At 36.1% G+C, this 17,729-nt stretch overlaps 1 protein-coding gene across 1 annotated transcript in view; it reads right to left on the reverse strand.

Annotated features, from left to right (window-relative positions):
• SLC1A3 (solute carrier family 1 member 3) overlaps positions 1-17,729 on the reverse strand; it is a 57,709-nt gene that overhangs the window by 39,024 nt on the left and 956 nt on the right. The window contains exons 2-3 of the mRNA XM_015848511.3: positions 16,743-17,016; positions 1,175-1,312 (exon numbers count right to left, since the gene is read on the reverse strand). Coding sequence (XP_015703997.1) covers positions 1,175-1,312; positions 16,743-16,923 — 319 coding nt within the window. The 5' untranslated portion in view covers positions 16,924-17,016. The remainder of the gene's footprint in view (positions 1-1,174; positions 1,313-16,742; positions 17,017-17,729) is intronic.

The following is a 17,729-nucleotide window of genomic DNA, read 5'->3' on the forward strand; positions in this document are numbered from 1 at the left end:
CAACAAAAAAGATGCAATAATGTGGTATTTCAGAATTCTTTTAGCAGAATGAGATCTACTCTTTGCAAATTGCATTGAATTTTCTGTGATTATTCCCTTCCAGACTAAAGGAATTTGAGTATTGTAGTTCACCTTAATAATAAATGTTCTTGCTTTAAAGGGAAAATCTAAGAGCATTCCACTCAGCTCTGCAAGGTGTTTGCATGATAATTAATCTCTTAGATAGATAACAATTATCTTAATTAAAAATATCAATATAAAAATGTAAATGATTTAAAAACAACAACATAAACAACAATAAAACAAAACAAAAACAAACAAACAACAACAAAATCCCCAAAGTATTGTCTGAAGACAGGGATGGAAGATCCTTTCTGGACTAGAATTATCTAGAAACATTGACAAATCCCTATGGAGACTTGGAGATACTGAAAACGAACTGGTTTAAATGCAAGGCCAACTCCTTCTGAAATCTGTGACTCTGCATCTGAAGATCTATGCCTGAACAAAGTGCTTCTACACAATTTTGCTTCTTTTCTGGATCAACAAGAGCACCAGCATGAGTCTCAGCTGATACTGAGGAGGGGTAAATCTCTCTTCCTTTTCACTTTTAAAGATTCTTTTCTAAATGTTTGTGCAACCTGAAGAGTTAACCTGGAGAGTTTTGCAGGTGAAAGGGACAAAACAGTAAGCAGATATGAGCAATAGAATATACATGGGCTGGGAATAAAAACTGTCATAATTTCCATAGTTTCCAATACAAGATTCATAAATTTATCACTAGTCTCAGAATGCATTAAGCTTTCAAAAGAAGAAACAGGAAATAAATTTTTTTACAGATCAGTCCCATGCGTTATTGATTTCAGTCAATAGCTGGAACTTTCTCAGGTCTTGGAAGCATTTTTCTGAGATTTACTGTTATCTCTTTGATAATAGTAGGTCATTGTGGAAGAAAACATCTCTTCAGAAAGGAGGACAAAAAGAATCAACCTCACAGCAGCTACGTGTAGTAATGAACAGTTATAATGTCTTGGAACTGGGAAAAACATCTTTAGTTTCTTTGTATTCAAAACTTTTGCTACATGGTCTCTAGATTAGACTTGTTTTTGTTTTTGTTTATGTTATTTGGTGTGTGGTACATCTTTATGAAATTAATAACAACAAATATTTTTACCTGTAACTAAACTGGATACAATTAGTGGCAGGACCAGCATTTGCAGCATTCTCATGAGTAGCTCTCCTGGAAATGAAAAGTATTTGACTTCCCGATAGCTCATCTTATATGATCGGAGAGAAAATCCAAGAATTACACCTGTAGAGAGGGAAAAGATGTAATGATTTACTCTTCTGAAGCAGTAATAACATCTGAATATGAGTACAGTAATTGAAAAAGCTGACTATAAGACATATAATCTAGGTTTATGTAAAAGGAAACTGTCCTTACTACTGTGGCTGAGTTCTTTGACTTCTGGGATTCTGAATATAATCACATACGCAGTGCATGTGCATGCTAGCCACCAGCCTTCAGATGCCTTGCCCATTCCTGTCTTCTCTGCAGGACCTAAGCCTGCAGACATGCTTCAGATGGGGTGAGATAACCTGATGAGCTGAGAATCCCCTTGTGGTTAGGCCTTCACACAGCAAAGCAGCACTAGGATGTGAGTAGCTTTATACATGCCTGCCTTCAGACACATAGGCACTTGCGAAGCAGCAGCTAATTGAGTGGGAGGGCCTTTCTGGATGACTAAGTGGCAGGTTTTGATACCTGAGGCAGTAGGGTGAGGGAGTGTCTGAATCCATTCATCTTGCTGGGAGTAGATAAGTGATGCTGGAGATATATTTACAAATGGAAGCCATGGGTAGTCCCATGTTCACAGCTGGAACTTCTAATATTTCATCCTCCACCTGGCACCAGTGGCCTCACTTGCTTATCTGGTTATTTTTTTGGTTACAATTTACTGACCATTACTCATTACAATTTACTGACCATTAAACACTTTGGCATCTATCTGATGTAGGCTTTCTATATCCAGCCAGGCAGCACACTTCTGTACCTGGAACACTCCTTGCTCATGCAGATGATGAAAGTTAGCTCTCCTTTCCCACTCCATGTTGGAATTGGAAGAGACCCTTAATGGTCACCTATTCAAATCCCTGCAGTGGAATAGGGATGTCTACAACCAGATGAGATTGCTCAAAGCTCAATACAGCCTGACCATGGATGGTTCAAAGACAAAGCATCCACCATACATCTTTGTAACTTGTTCTTGTCCACTGTCCATTACTAGCATTTGGGCTAATTTTTGCTGTATAGAAAGTTGAATCAGATAGTTAATTCAACTGCAGAAATAATTTATTTTACTGGCTTCCAGATTTATTCACTGAGGTGATATTTTTGTATAGCTGTACAAATGTTGGTAGATCCACAAGGAAACAGATAGGAATGTGCCTTGAAGAAGACTGGGATTAATGTTTTTTGGCAGACAGGCATACTCAGATGTCCTGATATTTTTCATGGAACTGCATCCTTAGTGATATAATGGGCAGCAGAGGATTCTAGCTCTCTTATAAAACTTCCTAGAACTTGGGTAGGTACCGAAGATGCCAGCACATAGCACCTAGTTCCAGTTATTGATCACTTGACCACAAGATTTTAGATTTGTAAATCCGTGCAGCAGGTATCTTCATTCCAAAATTTTATCAGCTAAAATATGTTGCTATGCCTCCTACACTAGCTTATTGCCAGCTATTGGCATAAGGAAATGACTACAACTCCCATGTTAGTAGCCTGTATTGTCTGACCATCCTGCTGGGAAACCTTTAAGACTGGGTAAGTTACAAGTATCCAGAAAAGTGTAGGACAGAAAATCCCACTGTGAAACAGTGAGTGAAAAGCATTAAGAATTCAAGGGGAAAAAAGCAAAGAGATCACACTGTGGAATAGAGTGATAGGACTGGAGAACATTTATTTTTGCCTCACTCATATTTTGTGGACTCTGGAAGTCAAAGTGCATTTTCTACAAATGATTTTATAAGTGAGAGTGAACTATAAAGTGCAGAAGGGCCCCAGAAGACCTGTGTTAAAATTTTCTTCTCTTAAGATTTGAAATTCCACTGCAGTTTTACTAATTATTTTCTTTTTATATGGGAAACACATTTCTCAGACATAAAGAATCCATCTGGACCCTTTGTTTCTTCACTTAATGAGCGTGACATTTTGACAACTGGATAACAAGCAAATAGAGCTAGACCAGTCTTTTACTTAGGCTCCGGTCCTGCAATTAGTTCTACATGGATTAATCTCTGCACTAATACAAAGCCTTACTGAAGTTAGAGAGGGTTTCTGAGGCTGCTATAAGAACTAATACTTATGCTATACTCGAAGGTCTTGATTATCTCATCCACTACTGTCCAAGCAGTACAATGTTGGCTAAGAGAGAATCAGGACCCAAGTGGATGTTGATTCAATGAATATTACTGGTGGTATTCCTTTTTTTTTTTTTTTCCCCCTTGTCCTAATGTGCATTGTGCATAATTACAGTATTGCCCAACACCGTAATTTACAAGAAAATAATTCTGCAACATGGAAAATATGTGCCCTGGTGACCTGGTCTGACATCTGATATTTACTAATTCTTCAGCCTTAATCTTAGCACTACCATTGATTTATGTGAAGTCATGCCTAGGCCATAAAAACCTTTCTCTAACTCAGTTTCCCTACTGATAAAATAGAGTAGTAATTGCTTTACAGATCTCTCTGAATACTGTGTTAACATAGCCATCCTAGCAGCAAAAGAAGGAATTTAACCAAATGATTTTCTCATTGTAGACTGAACATTAAAGCAGAACAGCATGATTTTATTAGCCTCTCTTGATTTTAGAATAAATGAAGATGAAATTTCGTTTTATGTTCTGGGTTCAATACTTAAGATACTGGATATTTCTTCCTGTCTGTTAAGATTTTATTAACAAACATAATGGTCATGAAAACAAACAAACAAAAAAATGAAAGTAGTTAAAATAGCTTTGACTTGTTTTAATTAATTGTTTAGAGCCAACACTTACAGGTTTTAAATAATCAGATAACACCACAAAATCATAATTTAAAGTCAGGCACAACAACAAGATATTAAAATTAATTCAGTATGAGCCATTAAACCTTTGGAAAATGTGCAGTATTTCAACAGCCATCCACATCAGTGTCTGGTAAGTGAGGTATGGATTAGCACCCTCCACAATCAGGACTGAGAAAGGTAAATAATGGAGCAGGCATTTCTCAGAAAAGTTTCAAGTTTCTGATTAATTCTGAAAATTGTAATGAAACAAAGCCTTGTGTGAAACATACTGTACTGCCACAACCTGTAGGGCAGGTTTCCGTCTACCCTTTGTAACAGAAAAGAACAGCTCATCTACAATATCAGAGCCTAACCTCTTAAACAGTAAATGGTGTACAGTTTCTACACTGCTAGAAAGAGTAGATTCAACAGAATCTGTTTTGTTTTGTTTTTCTGGACAAAAAACAACAGTGTTTGTTTAAAATGAAGATCCTTATTCCATATGTCTGTAAACTAGTACAAAAAAAACAATTTATGCATAATAAAGCAAATCAGGTTACAGTTTAAAAATGTGGCTTTTGAGGTGTACTTCTCAGTGATACTCTCAAATTTATGGAAAATCTTTGTGCAGATAAATCTGATGACAATCAGATTAAACTTTTATCTATAGCATTTCTATTCCAGCGTATGTTCAAATTAGAATCTAACTTACATGAATTCAGTCAAGAGAGGATTTAAAACTTGAAAGAAGCAGAGGGGAAAATAATGTTGTTAGTAATGAGAATGGAACTGAAATGGCAGAAATGGCAGATATGATTTGGGATTGCTTGTTCCTAAAGCAGGAAAATATTGATGAATCAGTCTAGGCTTTTCCAAATGGCTGCGGTAACAGAAAGGAAACAAAAGTTTTCACTATTGCAGACAAATACCCTTTTATTTGAAATTTCTTAAATGGACTAACATCAGGGTGTGGTAAGTATTGAAATCTGAGTCTGAAGCAGCAATTAAAAAATAATATTTTTATACTCAGTTTTTAAGAACTATTTGGTTACTTAGTTTTGTTTTGTTTTTTCCTATGCTGTCATTACAAAATTTACTACTTTGAAATTATTCCATGGAGAAAATAAAGATATTCTTAACTGTGTTACATAATAATAAAAACTGTTTCACATGATACTTTATATTACTTAGAAAAAAGAAAGGTTGCACATCCATATGCAATTAAAACACCACATCAGTGAAAAAACAAACAAACAAACAAAAAAACCCCAAAGCTCTTAGAAGATGATAAACTGGTCTTTTTGCAGATCGAGGGGCTTACTCAAGAACTTCAGGGGAATTAATTCTTTTTTTTTGGCTTACCTCAATTAATTGCATATAAAAATTTAATACAGAAGGATGAGCTTTTTTTCTCTACTTCACGTAATTAATAACTTTAAAAAAGTAAGGAAGTTTACAAGAAATGGCAAGATATTTTTAAGTGAATAACAGCAGCAGTTCTGCTGAAGAAGTATTTTTCAATTTTAAAATTAATCCTTAAAAGCTTCCCTTGTCTATCTTACATCAGGAACACACAGAAAATAAAGCCACACAGTTTCTTGGAGTTTATATTCTTTAAACGTCTGTGTTCTGTATATTTTTGTACACGATCTAGCATGTTGCCTTTTTAATTGATCGTAAATCATTCAGATTTGTGTTGAGTGGAAAATTGTTAGATGGTATAAATTACTGTGAAAAAACTGCCCTCCAAATGAGATCAGAGAGCTATAGGGATTGGAAAGTATCACTGCAGGTCACCTAGTCCAAACTCCTGCAAAGAGGGTTCCCTAGAGGAGGTTACTATAGATATTCTGCTTTTTACCAGTAAATTCCAAGTCATTGTTACATGAGCTCCTTTCTTCAAAAGATTATTACAGTATTTATCTTTTCCAGGAGGAAATAGGAAATATCCATAGAACTGGAAAAGAGTTCCTTAGACTAAGTAGAATGGTCACTAAAATAATCACTGTTAAGCATGATCTTTCAGAAAACCTTGTGACCAGCAAGCAAATAACATTTTGTTCTATGACAGAAATTAGGCTGGAGCCAGTGGAAGAATCAGGCTCCTACCAGACTAATGGGACATTGTATATTTCTGTTAGCCGCACAACCATTTCATTCTTGTGTTCCAACAGAGCCCTGGGATGAATGCTTCTGTTCTTTGGGTCATTTGTTTTTGCTTAATTTACCATTCTGTTCTGACACCTTTTCTTCTAACAACCATTTTCAGATAAGACATCAACTGTATCTACTTAAGACAAACAGGTAAATAATCCCTCTAGAGATAAGGAATACTTTAAGGTGCCGACAAAATCACAATCATTCTTAACCTCTTGATCTCTTTTTTGTTTCATAATTTTGAATGAAACCTTCCACCTACTCTCTGCATATGGTAACTTATTCCTTTCTTGAGTTCTGATTTTCCCTATGTAGGTAGGAAAGTCTGTTCCCTTTGTCACCATTCTGAATAACCTAAATTCAGAATTCATCTTACTATTACATATTTGTATACTGTAGCAATATTCTTGTTAGTGACTTTTAAAATTTCTATTAATTATATCTTAAGTATTATTAACTCCTATTGTAACTGTTCTTTAGTAGCTAGGTGAAAAAAAGCTAGTGAGGTCTTGCAGGTGGATATGGTGAAGAAGGGTACGAGTTAATCTGGATGCAAATAACTCTCTCCATTCATTGTCTGAGAGATAGGATGGAGGGAGCCAGGAAAGAACTTGTTTAAAAGAGCTTAATATCCTAGACATGACTGGGGCAGAGGAGCCTGTGATATTTTGCTAAGGGACAGATCTAGCAACAAAAATACCTGGCTTGTCCATGTATAAAGTAAGTCTATTTCAGTCAGGATGCACAGTGCTTATTGTGCACAATTGGATGTATACTTCCGTACGCAGTGATTGTGGCAGGCTTGGCATTTCATGGGTACTGCTGAAATCTTTGCCTAGGTGATACTGAACCAGGCTGCCAGACATCAAGTAATATAGCTGAAACTCCCGCTATGGAAGATCAGAAAACAGAGGCAAAAAATCTGCAAATTCCATCTGAATAGAATTTTAAGGCTGTAAAGAGAGGTTTTCTGGTACGAATTTGACTTTCTCCAAAAATTAGAGTTGCACTGGTGCTGGAGTTGTTCCTCATATCAGGGAAAAAGTCATTGTGTTACTTCTGCTCAGGCTCTGCAGGAATGCCATGGTGCTGGCTGCTATGCTAAGCAAAGAGGCTGCGCTGCTGTCTCCTGTCACTACAGAGGGGCCTGGACTTGACAGCCTTGTTGGGCCTTTGCACTGCTGCAAGCACATCAGCCCCTCCTTGGATATTGTGGACAGAAAGGCTACAGTGGGAATGAGGAGTCTGAAGCTGTAAGAACTGATAGGCTGAAGGATCTGGGCTTGATAGGACTGGAAAAGAGAAGGATGCATGGAGACATCATTGTGGCCTTCCAGAATTTAAAGAGATTTTAGAAACAAGAGGGAAATCAACTTTTTACATGGGTAGATAGTGATAGAATGAGGGGAAATGACTATAAACTGAAGGAAGGGAGATTTAGGTTAGATGTCAATGGGACAGTTCTTACATAAGTAAGATGAAACAAGTAATTACAAAGATTTTCTAGAGATTTTGAAATGAAGAAGAGTTTTCACCGCTACACAAAATGCAACACCCACCCAACACAGGTCAGATAGACTGTATTTCGGGAAGTATTGTTTAAAACTAAGACACTATTCAGTACTCTACAATGTTACAGTAATAACTTTTCTCATTCTGGCTTTATTTTGCTCTCCAATCTTCTTGACAAATGTCCATATTTTCACTCCTATAAAGAGTAATTCCCAATAGATAAGAGGACTGGTGTCTTGTAAAGTTTACATAGTTCTTTTCTTGCCTTTACATTTCTTTCTTGCCTGTTTTTCATCAACTGAAAGCTGACATAATCCTAAACATCACAAAATTCTGCTCTTCTCTTCAGCAGATTCATCTGCCTATCAGTAATCTTCTGTCTTTTTTACATTACAGTAACACTCAGGAACTGCAGTCAATGAGACTGAGATCTCTCCGTGCCAAGAACTTTATGTAAACAAAATCAAAAAACAGGGCCCTACTCTGAAGGATGTCTGGTGTAGCTTAATGGAGAGCCTGAGTTTAGACCTTGATAGTTGCATTTATTTGTGTATTTTGATTTCACCTTAGACATACATTACAAAACATTTCTTTGCAGGCTCAGTTTCGTTGATGTGCAGTTTTATATGATCATCTGTGAGACACTTGAATTATGCATTTATATCTCTGTGGAGCTAGCCCAACTTTTTCATTCCTACAAAACCACCTGTTAATTGAACTCAGCACTGATAGTCTAAACCTGCAATTGAGGCATTTGCCACTGAGGATTAAGTTTTTGTTGAATCAAGATATGCCTGTGCCAGACCTGTTTGGGTCATGGAACATAATTCACATGGCAGATTTTGTCAGAAGATTTAAAAGATTTCTTATCCAGTACTTTACTGACATATGCAAACAATCTGGACAGAATTGAAAGGAAGGATTTCCAGATGTGGAATATATCAGGTTTGAGGATCAATGTGATCGTTTATTATTGAAAGAAATCATATTCTGTCAATAAGGAATTAAGGTTCATTAATAGTATTCATTGGAACATGTTATTATCATTTCAAAAAGATGGTTAGGCTGCTTTCAGTCAGTTATATTTGTTCAGATGAGACTCCTAAAAATCTTATTATGACTTTGATCAGACTGCCTAGATCTAGAATCTTCCATCCTTTCTGATCAGTAGTCAACAGCCTCTTCCAGTGTATGAATTTCAAAAAGTTCTTCATTTCATTTCATTTTGACGAGGACCCATTTGAGCTTTTTAATTAACTGACTTCTTATGAGTTGTAATTTGAAGGTACAGTGGGTGGTCTGTCACTCTGAAAATGTTGTACGAGGGAGGATTGAACTGGATGTAACTTCCACATCAATTCTGACACCTTTCCTCTCACTTCTAAGCATTCAGAATGGAAGGTTACAAAAAAAAAAAAAAAAAAAAAAAAAAAAAAAAAAAAAAAAGCAAAGGAAAACTGGCAGCTGGAACAGCACTTAATCACAAAGCACCTCAGCCCAAATTTTGACCTTCAAAGTCCCTCTAGATAAAATAGCTTAGTTGTGAGACTGTAAAGTTAATGGAAACTTCTTTTCTTTTTCATTCTTTCTTTTTTTCTTTCTTTTTTTCTTTCTTTTTTTCTTTTTTAAGTTTCCTTTTCACAGTTCTGCTTGTCTTTTTTCTTAGAATTGCCATGATCAGTTTTCTTATTTCCAATCTAAGTACTGGAGAACAAGAAGCTGAATACAGCTAACACATATATGCAGAGAATCAGCTGGATTTGGAATGCCCTATGTTACTGTAATTTCACCAATGATTTCCTTACTACGTGGGGCTCCCTGCTAAAGATGAGTGTTTTCACCATTAGGATAAAACACTACACTTCCTTTTGTTCTCTTGGCATATAACTTTCAATCTCTCACTTCCTTCTGCCCAATGACATAACTTTGAAAGAAATAGTGGAATCCATTCTTAAACTCAGATTTTGAAAGGGAAAGTGCAAGTTGATTCCTCAAGAGCCATTGACACTATGCCCAAGGTGGTGATTCACATACTTCTGGATTTTGACTGGTTGGAAATATCTGCCATGATACAAATTAACAGAAAGGAGTGGGAGCGGGAATGCAGTTCTGCTTTATTTTACCTCCTGTCAAGATTGTAACAGTTACATATCTGCTTTGCAGACTTGTGGGGTCACACTTTGAATCTCCTTGCTCTCAACCATATTCTGCAAAGATACTCAGCTCTGAGATATGAATTTCATGTACAGCAAGCTCCCTTCACTTAATTTAAGGCTTTAGAGGACTAGGTTATAAGTCCCTGTTTGTTGATGTATATGCTCCCAAGTCAAAAAATTTCAAAAACCATCAAAAATTATGCAGTAACTTAATCCATCAGCTAGGAATTTCTTCATTAATAGTTTCACTACAGTCAAGCTATGATAGTGTCTGTTTTTCTGGTTGTTTTTCGTTTTTTTGTTTGTTTAAACTTGGTTCTTGTGTCTGCTAAAAACTGAATATTTTCTAAAGGCAATTTGAAGAAGTAGTTTATGTTCAAGTGTAAATACCGTTTACCACATAAATTGCATCTTTTATACACCTTTGTGGAGGGAATGAATTTTCAGTTGGGCCAGGTTACTGAAATGTTAAAAAACCAATCATGTACTGTGTAGAGGCTAAGGTGATTCTGATTTATGGTCTTACAGCAGTGCTAATAGGCAGTAGGTAGCCATGTCAAATTTAAAGGAAGAAAATACTATTCCTTTTTCAATTTTTGGAATTGAACGACATCCAAAAGTTGAATATAAAAACTACTAAGAGAAGAAACTTGGTACTACATCTACAGAGGATAAGAATAGCACTTTGTTACCCTTCTGATTCTCATGCTATCCTTCTGACTTTGCCTCCCTTCCAACTTTTAACTGCTTGTCTTTTCAGTGATATGTATAGTTCAATTGATCTACTACTGAACTTTTGCATGGTTTTAAAAGTTAAATTCCCTGGGATTGCATCATGTTAGTTAAAAGCACCCATGCTGTCAGTACAGTTCCAGCTCTGCAGTGTTGATGCAATGAAAAAATTAATCAAGTACCTACAAAAATCAATCTGGAATTATTTTCATTTGTTTCTGCCCCATTTTTCACATCACCTTCCACAATCAGTTGCCTCACTGCTTCCTAATAGACAATATCAGCATCAGTATATTCTGTGAAGAGCTCATTCAGAGAAATTAGCCTACAAAGTAGAAATCTCTGAGCTCCTTTTCTGTTATTTATCAGTTACTTTCTTTTACTGCTCCAAAGGTCAAAGTCAGACTGTCTAGGCAACAAATATGTGACAAAATATAATAAATGCAAAGGATAATGGGTGAGTTCTAATCTGAAATTTAATGAAATACAAAATGTGAATGTGATGTACAGGAAAAGAAAGAATTGGGAGAATGGACAGGATATACACACAACTAATGTAACTGGGTGGACTATTTTTTGCACTTAACCTTGTAAAGAAGGAGTGAAATAATCAAAAAGTTAATATCTCCCAGCTGCCACATATTCAGTTATTTCATCATTTTTAGCAGCCTTATTAATATTTAGAAGATTGAATTTCTTTATCTCTTTCATTATGGATTGTTTTGTGTTCTTTTTCAAATACTTTCATATCATAAATCTCACAAACTTTCAGATTCCTGATTATTTCAAGAATATTCAACCAAATTAATAAATAAGCTTCTGGAATTAATAAATGACTGAATATGACATATTGGACTACACTTTCATTTTGGGCAACTGAAAGGCATTCCAGTGCTCATGGCTACTCACTAAAGTGTTTGAGTAGCTAGGGTGCTAGTAAAAACCTAAAGAGCTTAAACATTTACTCAGCATTCAAGTCACTACCACTTTGTTCTTGATTTTGTATTGCTTTGCAGTCACCACAGTAACTACAGCACACATACAGAAAAGTGAAAAGAACTGGACAGGCCTGAAAATAGTTTGTCACCAAAATATTTCTCTATTTCTCCCTAATGCTCACAAAACTACAAACTCTTTCTTGATGGTCTTTTATACTCATTTCTTTTGTACCTTATCCTTTGATGGCACGATTGACACGTTCTATGAGTACAGCAATAAAAGTTATCAGCAAATCTCTTAGAAATCACTGAACACAGTAAATGCCTTTGTTAATGGCCTGTGCTCCACTCTAAAAAGCCTTGAAATTCATTTTGTACAGAGTACTATTAAATAAATAAATTTAAATTGAATTTCTAGAGCAAGTTTTGAAAATGCCAGCAATGCCTACATTTTCACAAGCTGTATGAAGAAAACAGTGAATAGATGACTCTCTGGATTGATTTGTGATTGCCCAGAAATGTTACATTTCAGCACCACCTGGCAAGCCTACTGATTGGCCTAACAAAAGCAAATAAGATATTAAGGTAACATTGAGCATATCTTGCACCTTTGCTAACATCTGTACTGGTACTGAATACACAGCTTTTATTTAGCAGCCATGTGAATTGTCGTTACTACACTGCATATGGCAGTCAGACAAGTAGCACTGGGCTGTTTCATTAACACCAGAATGTTCTTAATACATGCATGTTTTTAAAACATTCTTTTATATGTTTTTATTACATTGCTAGGAGGGTTCATGCGGTAAGAAAGAGCCATTGTGTAGCGCATGTTCTTCAGGAAAATGCTGGGATAAAGACAGCCTCTGACTTCATAAAAGACAGAATTTCTTCACATCTCCCTAAGCTATCTTGATTTATTTCTATGTATTTTGCCTTTTGCTGGCATCACATTTTTTTGTTACATTTACAATATTTTCTCACGTGGGACTCACCTATCGCAACAACTTCTCCTACCATGATGGATCTCTGTTTTGTTCTCATGAAAATTTTACCAAGATTTCTGTCAGCACTGTCACTGTGCACACTTCCAGTGTGCAATAGTGTCATATAACCTTCTCTTCAGTGGATACAGGACATACAGGATATCTACCAGTAGCAGAAAGCAAATTGCTTCAAAGTACAAGATTCTGTCCTTTATTATTATTATTTTTTTTGTTTTGTAATCCATGGGTTCTGTTTACCCGTGTGTCACTTGCATAATTTTAAATTACTGTCGGGACGTGTAGTGTGTTGAGACAGGAGAATTTGCAACTCTGGACTTCTGCACAGCTTCTCACTGTCCAGATCTTTTAGGTTTTTTGTTTGTTTGTTTTTAAATACTGGATCATCTGCAGGATTTATTTAACTCTGCTTTCTAGCTTCATATTACACTTTTAACTGCTTTGTTTGAAAGGACATCAGAAAGTTTTGTGATCATATGGAAGGCACACACTTGTTGTAGGATAGATCTTGTATATGCCTGTCAGCAATTCACATTTTTCGTGAGATTCCCTGCAGTTTCAGAGGACTGCATGTCATGATGCAGACAACCTGAGCTCTCTTTGGTGGGTAGGTAGCAAGAAGCACAAATTGGTTCCCAGAATGAGCTCCATCTCCATCCCTCTTGACTGGTGCCATGGTAGTTTCATTTCTATGCAGAAAGAGCTTTTTATTGTACTTGCTTCACAACTTCCTTTCTCACTGAGCCTCTTAGTTATAACAGTATGTTTTTCTGTGAACAGCTTCCCAGGAGTTCTGTGAGCTTGGAGCTTTTCTTTAGTACAAGTTCAGAATCTACAAGATATTTTAGGGCACTCAGAAGTCCTGCCAGAGCAAAATCTGGACTTGTGTGCATTTCTGGAAAATGGGAGGTCGGTAACAGAGAATTGTGTCCGCTGGAGGAAGAACATATGAAAGGAAGGCATTTTGGGGACAGGATGATGAAGTGAAGTAGCGTGGGAGAGAGGGCAGCCCCTGAGATTCTGCCAGTAATTTGGCTAACACTTCAAAGGTGGTAACACTTCCTGCAGATTTTCCATGAGCCACCCCGGCATCAACCCTACCTTAAACAGCTCCTGGTCATCACAACACTGAATTCACCAATGGTCAGCTTCCTAAATTCACCTCACATATCTATTGGCTTTTGCCAACATCTACTGATTAAAAAAAAACAAACAACAAAACATATTTTAATATTTCTAGCTGAGCCAGCAGAATCTGAAAAAAATAATTTTAACTCACTTTGCTGACCATGCTTTTCTCAGTCTCTCGAAGGTCTTGAAAGTAGTTTAAATTTATCTAAAAATGGCAATAGTTACGATAATGCAAATGATATACTAGACAGAACCTGCCTATGCAAAATGAGAAGTCAGAGGAAACTTACTTGAGATTAAAAAAAATAGAGAATAGCATGTGAATAATCATCAGTGAGAGTTATAACTCCTGGAACATTCATCATTAGATTTTTAAAGAGTAACTGTTTTGGTATTGGAACAGATAATTTAGAAATCAATTCAGAATTGGACTGCAGGCAGAAGTGAAGGTAATTGATTGTATTTCTCCTTCCCAAGTGAATGCCACAAAATCTCTGCTCTGTCACTAAAAATCAGTTCTCAAAGAACTGCACATTGCAGCCATCCACTTCATAACAAAGTGCTTGTTTCCACAGACACTCACTCACAAGAAATACTCAAATACTTGCTTCAAGCTACAGTCCTGGATGTGGGCTAGGGCAGATGATCCAATCCACTTGATATCTACCAGCATGGATCCTACTCAGCAGAAAATTCATAAATGGTCTACTGAGTGGGTTTTTTCTTCTCACTCCCTAAGCCAAAGCAGCCTAAAACAAATGCTTCTGAGAAATTGCCGTTTTCGTTTAAGATAAAATTTCGATTTTCTGCAGTTGAGTCTTCATTAAAATTGATGGACTGACAGCCGTAGAAATTGACGTGTTCTATCTCCACAGATTTCAGAAAGCATTAAAGATCTTTTACTTGAGTATAGGTTGGTCTCTACCTATATTCTCATTTAAGAATCTCTGATGAGACAATCAGTAATCCTAACTTGTGGGTTATTTCTATAATATTTATTGCTATCTGCTAGGAAAGGACTGAGCCCTCCACCTGATTTTTCACAAATCATCAAACAGCTAAGAGATAATAAGAATTCTGTCCAGACTAGACAGATGAAGCACAACCACTGAATATTTTCCAAACTCTTAAGCCAACTGTTTCCTATTTCTGTATTTTTCCACAACAGTGAAAACTTATCCAAAAAGAGTTTTACCTTTTTATAGCTGCCAAGTGTGAACATGCTGTTCTAATCACACATGTAATGTAGAATTACACCAACCATGTGAGAAATTTTTTGAATATTCCTTAATAGCAATGAGAAGATTCTTTAAGATATTACAGCAGTCAGAGGTGTCCACAGGTTTGTGAGCATAATTTTAGCATTTGAGTCATTTGAGGCTGCACATTTTTGTCAGTTCTCCAGCCTGAGTTCCATCTTTACTGTACTCTGCCCTGGCTGTAGGTGGTAGTGGAGTTATGGGCAGCTGTTTGTCATTAGTACTCTAAAGATAATTGGAACGTGCAATGTAAACACACTCTTGCAGTCTACATTTCTGCTCCTACATTTCTGACTTTAGGGTAGTCATCCTGGAGCCTGATGGTAGTGAAAAATATGTGAAATTGTTTTGCTTTTGTCTGTTATTTGCATCAATTGTATTGCTTTGAGTTTGGACAGCGTTTGAAAACCTGGATAGCTTGCTCTGCCTTTTCTTACCAGTGTAGATAAGATGTTTATTATTTGTTCCCCAACCAATATTAATGCTTTGGGACTTTTTTGCATGGAGCAAATTCTTATTTAGGAATAAAAAGTAATTTTGATCAAATACCATTGGTAAACAAGAGAGAATTACATTTTCATTATAGCAATAAAGTACCTAAGTTAATCTTAAGGAGACCAGTATAATTTTCTCCCAGAAAAAGACCATCAAAACTAAAAGTGGTTTAAAATAACCTTATAGCACTGGTGTCAGACAACAATAATGGTAGAGCCCTAAAATTTCAACTCTAAGAAAGATGTAAAAATAAAGCGAGCTGATTTTTGCAGAACATCATCATCAAGGATGTTTGGATCTGTGTAGGATTAAGATGTATACCTTAAAGTAAAACATTTGAGTCTTGATGAGCAGTTTCATGGTTTTATATTGCAAACTAATTAAAAATGAAAACAGGGAAAAAAAAAAAAAGGGATGGTAAAACGTTAATATTCTTGCTCACAGTATGAGTACTTAAAGGAGTATATGGTGTCATTCAGAAAATAAATCTGTACATAAAGGAAAATGATAAAAAATGATTATATGGTTATAAAAAGTAATATTTTTCCTTAAAAAATGCATATTTTTGTCAGACGATTCTGCCTCTAATGTAAATATAAAACATGTAGCTATATTTTAAATTATCATTTTGTTGAATTCCTAATTTGCATGCTGTTTGATGTTCCAGATTCCTCTCCATACCATCTAAACAGGCATTTAATCAGGTGTTATCTTGCAATTCTTTGAACAGGTAACATTTCTATTGTTGCCACAATTGCATCTGAAAGATGCATGTGTAAGATTGTGAGAAACAGAGAAAGCAAGCCTGCACTTACTTTTGATTGGTTTGTATTTGTCATGCGGAAACTAAAAAGACTGAAGCTCTGATACAGAAGTTTGCTCAGATGTAAGTTAAAGTTTCATTCCTGTTTCATTCATAAAGAACTTCTGTTAGTCATTACAAAGTGTTCATTATGATGAAACTGGAAAAATTTACATCCTGAGCATTTTGCTTAACCTGCTTTGAGTAGAAGATTTTGCTGAGAATGTTCTGTTACAGTTATTGAGCCTAATTCTTTAGGAGAAGAGCCTGTAAAACATCTGACCTCTTCCTCCACATTTTTTCTTAGAAATACTAGAATAATTTAAATGGCTCTCTGCACAGCTTCCACACACAGTTGCAAGAGCCCAAACTCTCCAAGCAAGATCATCCTTATCAGTGCAGAAGAATTTGGAATCTTGTTTGTAATGCAAAACACCCAGGCAAATTGTCATTGTCAAATGCAGTGGAAAACAGAATATTCCTATGGAACAAATGACTCACCGAGAATCACAGCAACAACGGTGAAGAGCACAAAGGCATTCCTCAATAAGTAACTCTTAACATCATCCTTTGTTATGCTCTGCACCTTTTTTTTTGCCAAAAGTGTACGTTTCCGGACTCCTTGTTGAAAGCGTTCCATCCTACTTCCAGTTTTGGGATCTTCTCCATTACCTTTAGTCATTATCTTGCAGAAAGTATTCTTTTATAATAAACTTCTATCAAAATCCTTTCAGAAAAATGGGAGACCCTTTTCTGTGAGAGGTGCTGCAGGAGCCTGCAAGACAAGAAATACCAAAAACTGCAGTAAGATTTCAGAGGAATGATTAACCACATATTTACATGGAAGCAGATGTTCTTCCCATTTCAATAAAACTTGTATTTGTTGTAATGCCTAAGCTGTTGACTGTGAGAAGAACCCTTAGAAGGAAGGATTTTATGTTCTGTTCAGACAGGCATCCTGCTTATTAAAAGTTACAGTGAGCTTACTGCCATTCTGTAAAAACCAGGGCTAACTTTTTTTGATTCCTAGAGTAACATGAACTGGTTACTATTCCTGGAAGTATAAGGCTCTATGTCAAGTGCATATGTCAAGTGTACTTCCCATCTGATCAGGAAATCCTTGCCATCTGAAAAAAAAGAGGAAAAAAAAAAAAAAAGCTAGCTCACCTTCACTATAGACACTGAGAAATTGAATACTGAGAAATATTTTGCTTGAACTGGAACATTTAAAGTGTTCTGCATTTCAGATGTTTTTAACAGGCTGCCTGCATTGTCTGAATTCCTCCTTTTCGCATGGCAAAACACAGCAGGAATCATTTATTCATCCCTCAGCCACTATTTAGAAGGTGTGCCCTTGACAGTTTTATACTGATAATATTCATCTTTAAAGTGTACAAACTATTTGGAGTACATCTGTAAAACATCAGAAGTTATATCCCACTTAGCTTGCTGTTTCTAACCATAGCACAAGCTCTCCTTGCAAGTAGT

The sequence above is a fragment of the Coturnix japonica genome, chromosome Z (assembly GCF_054131305.1).
Source record: "Coturnix japonica strain WE chromosome Z, WE-NBRP24, whole genome shotgun sequence".
Classification (NCBI taxonomy): Eukaryota; Metazoa; Chordata; class Aves; order Galliformes; family Phasianidae; genus Coturnix; species Coturnix japonica.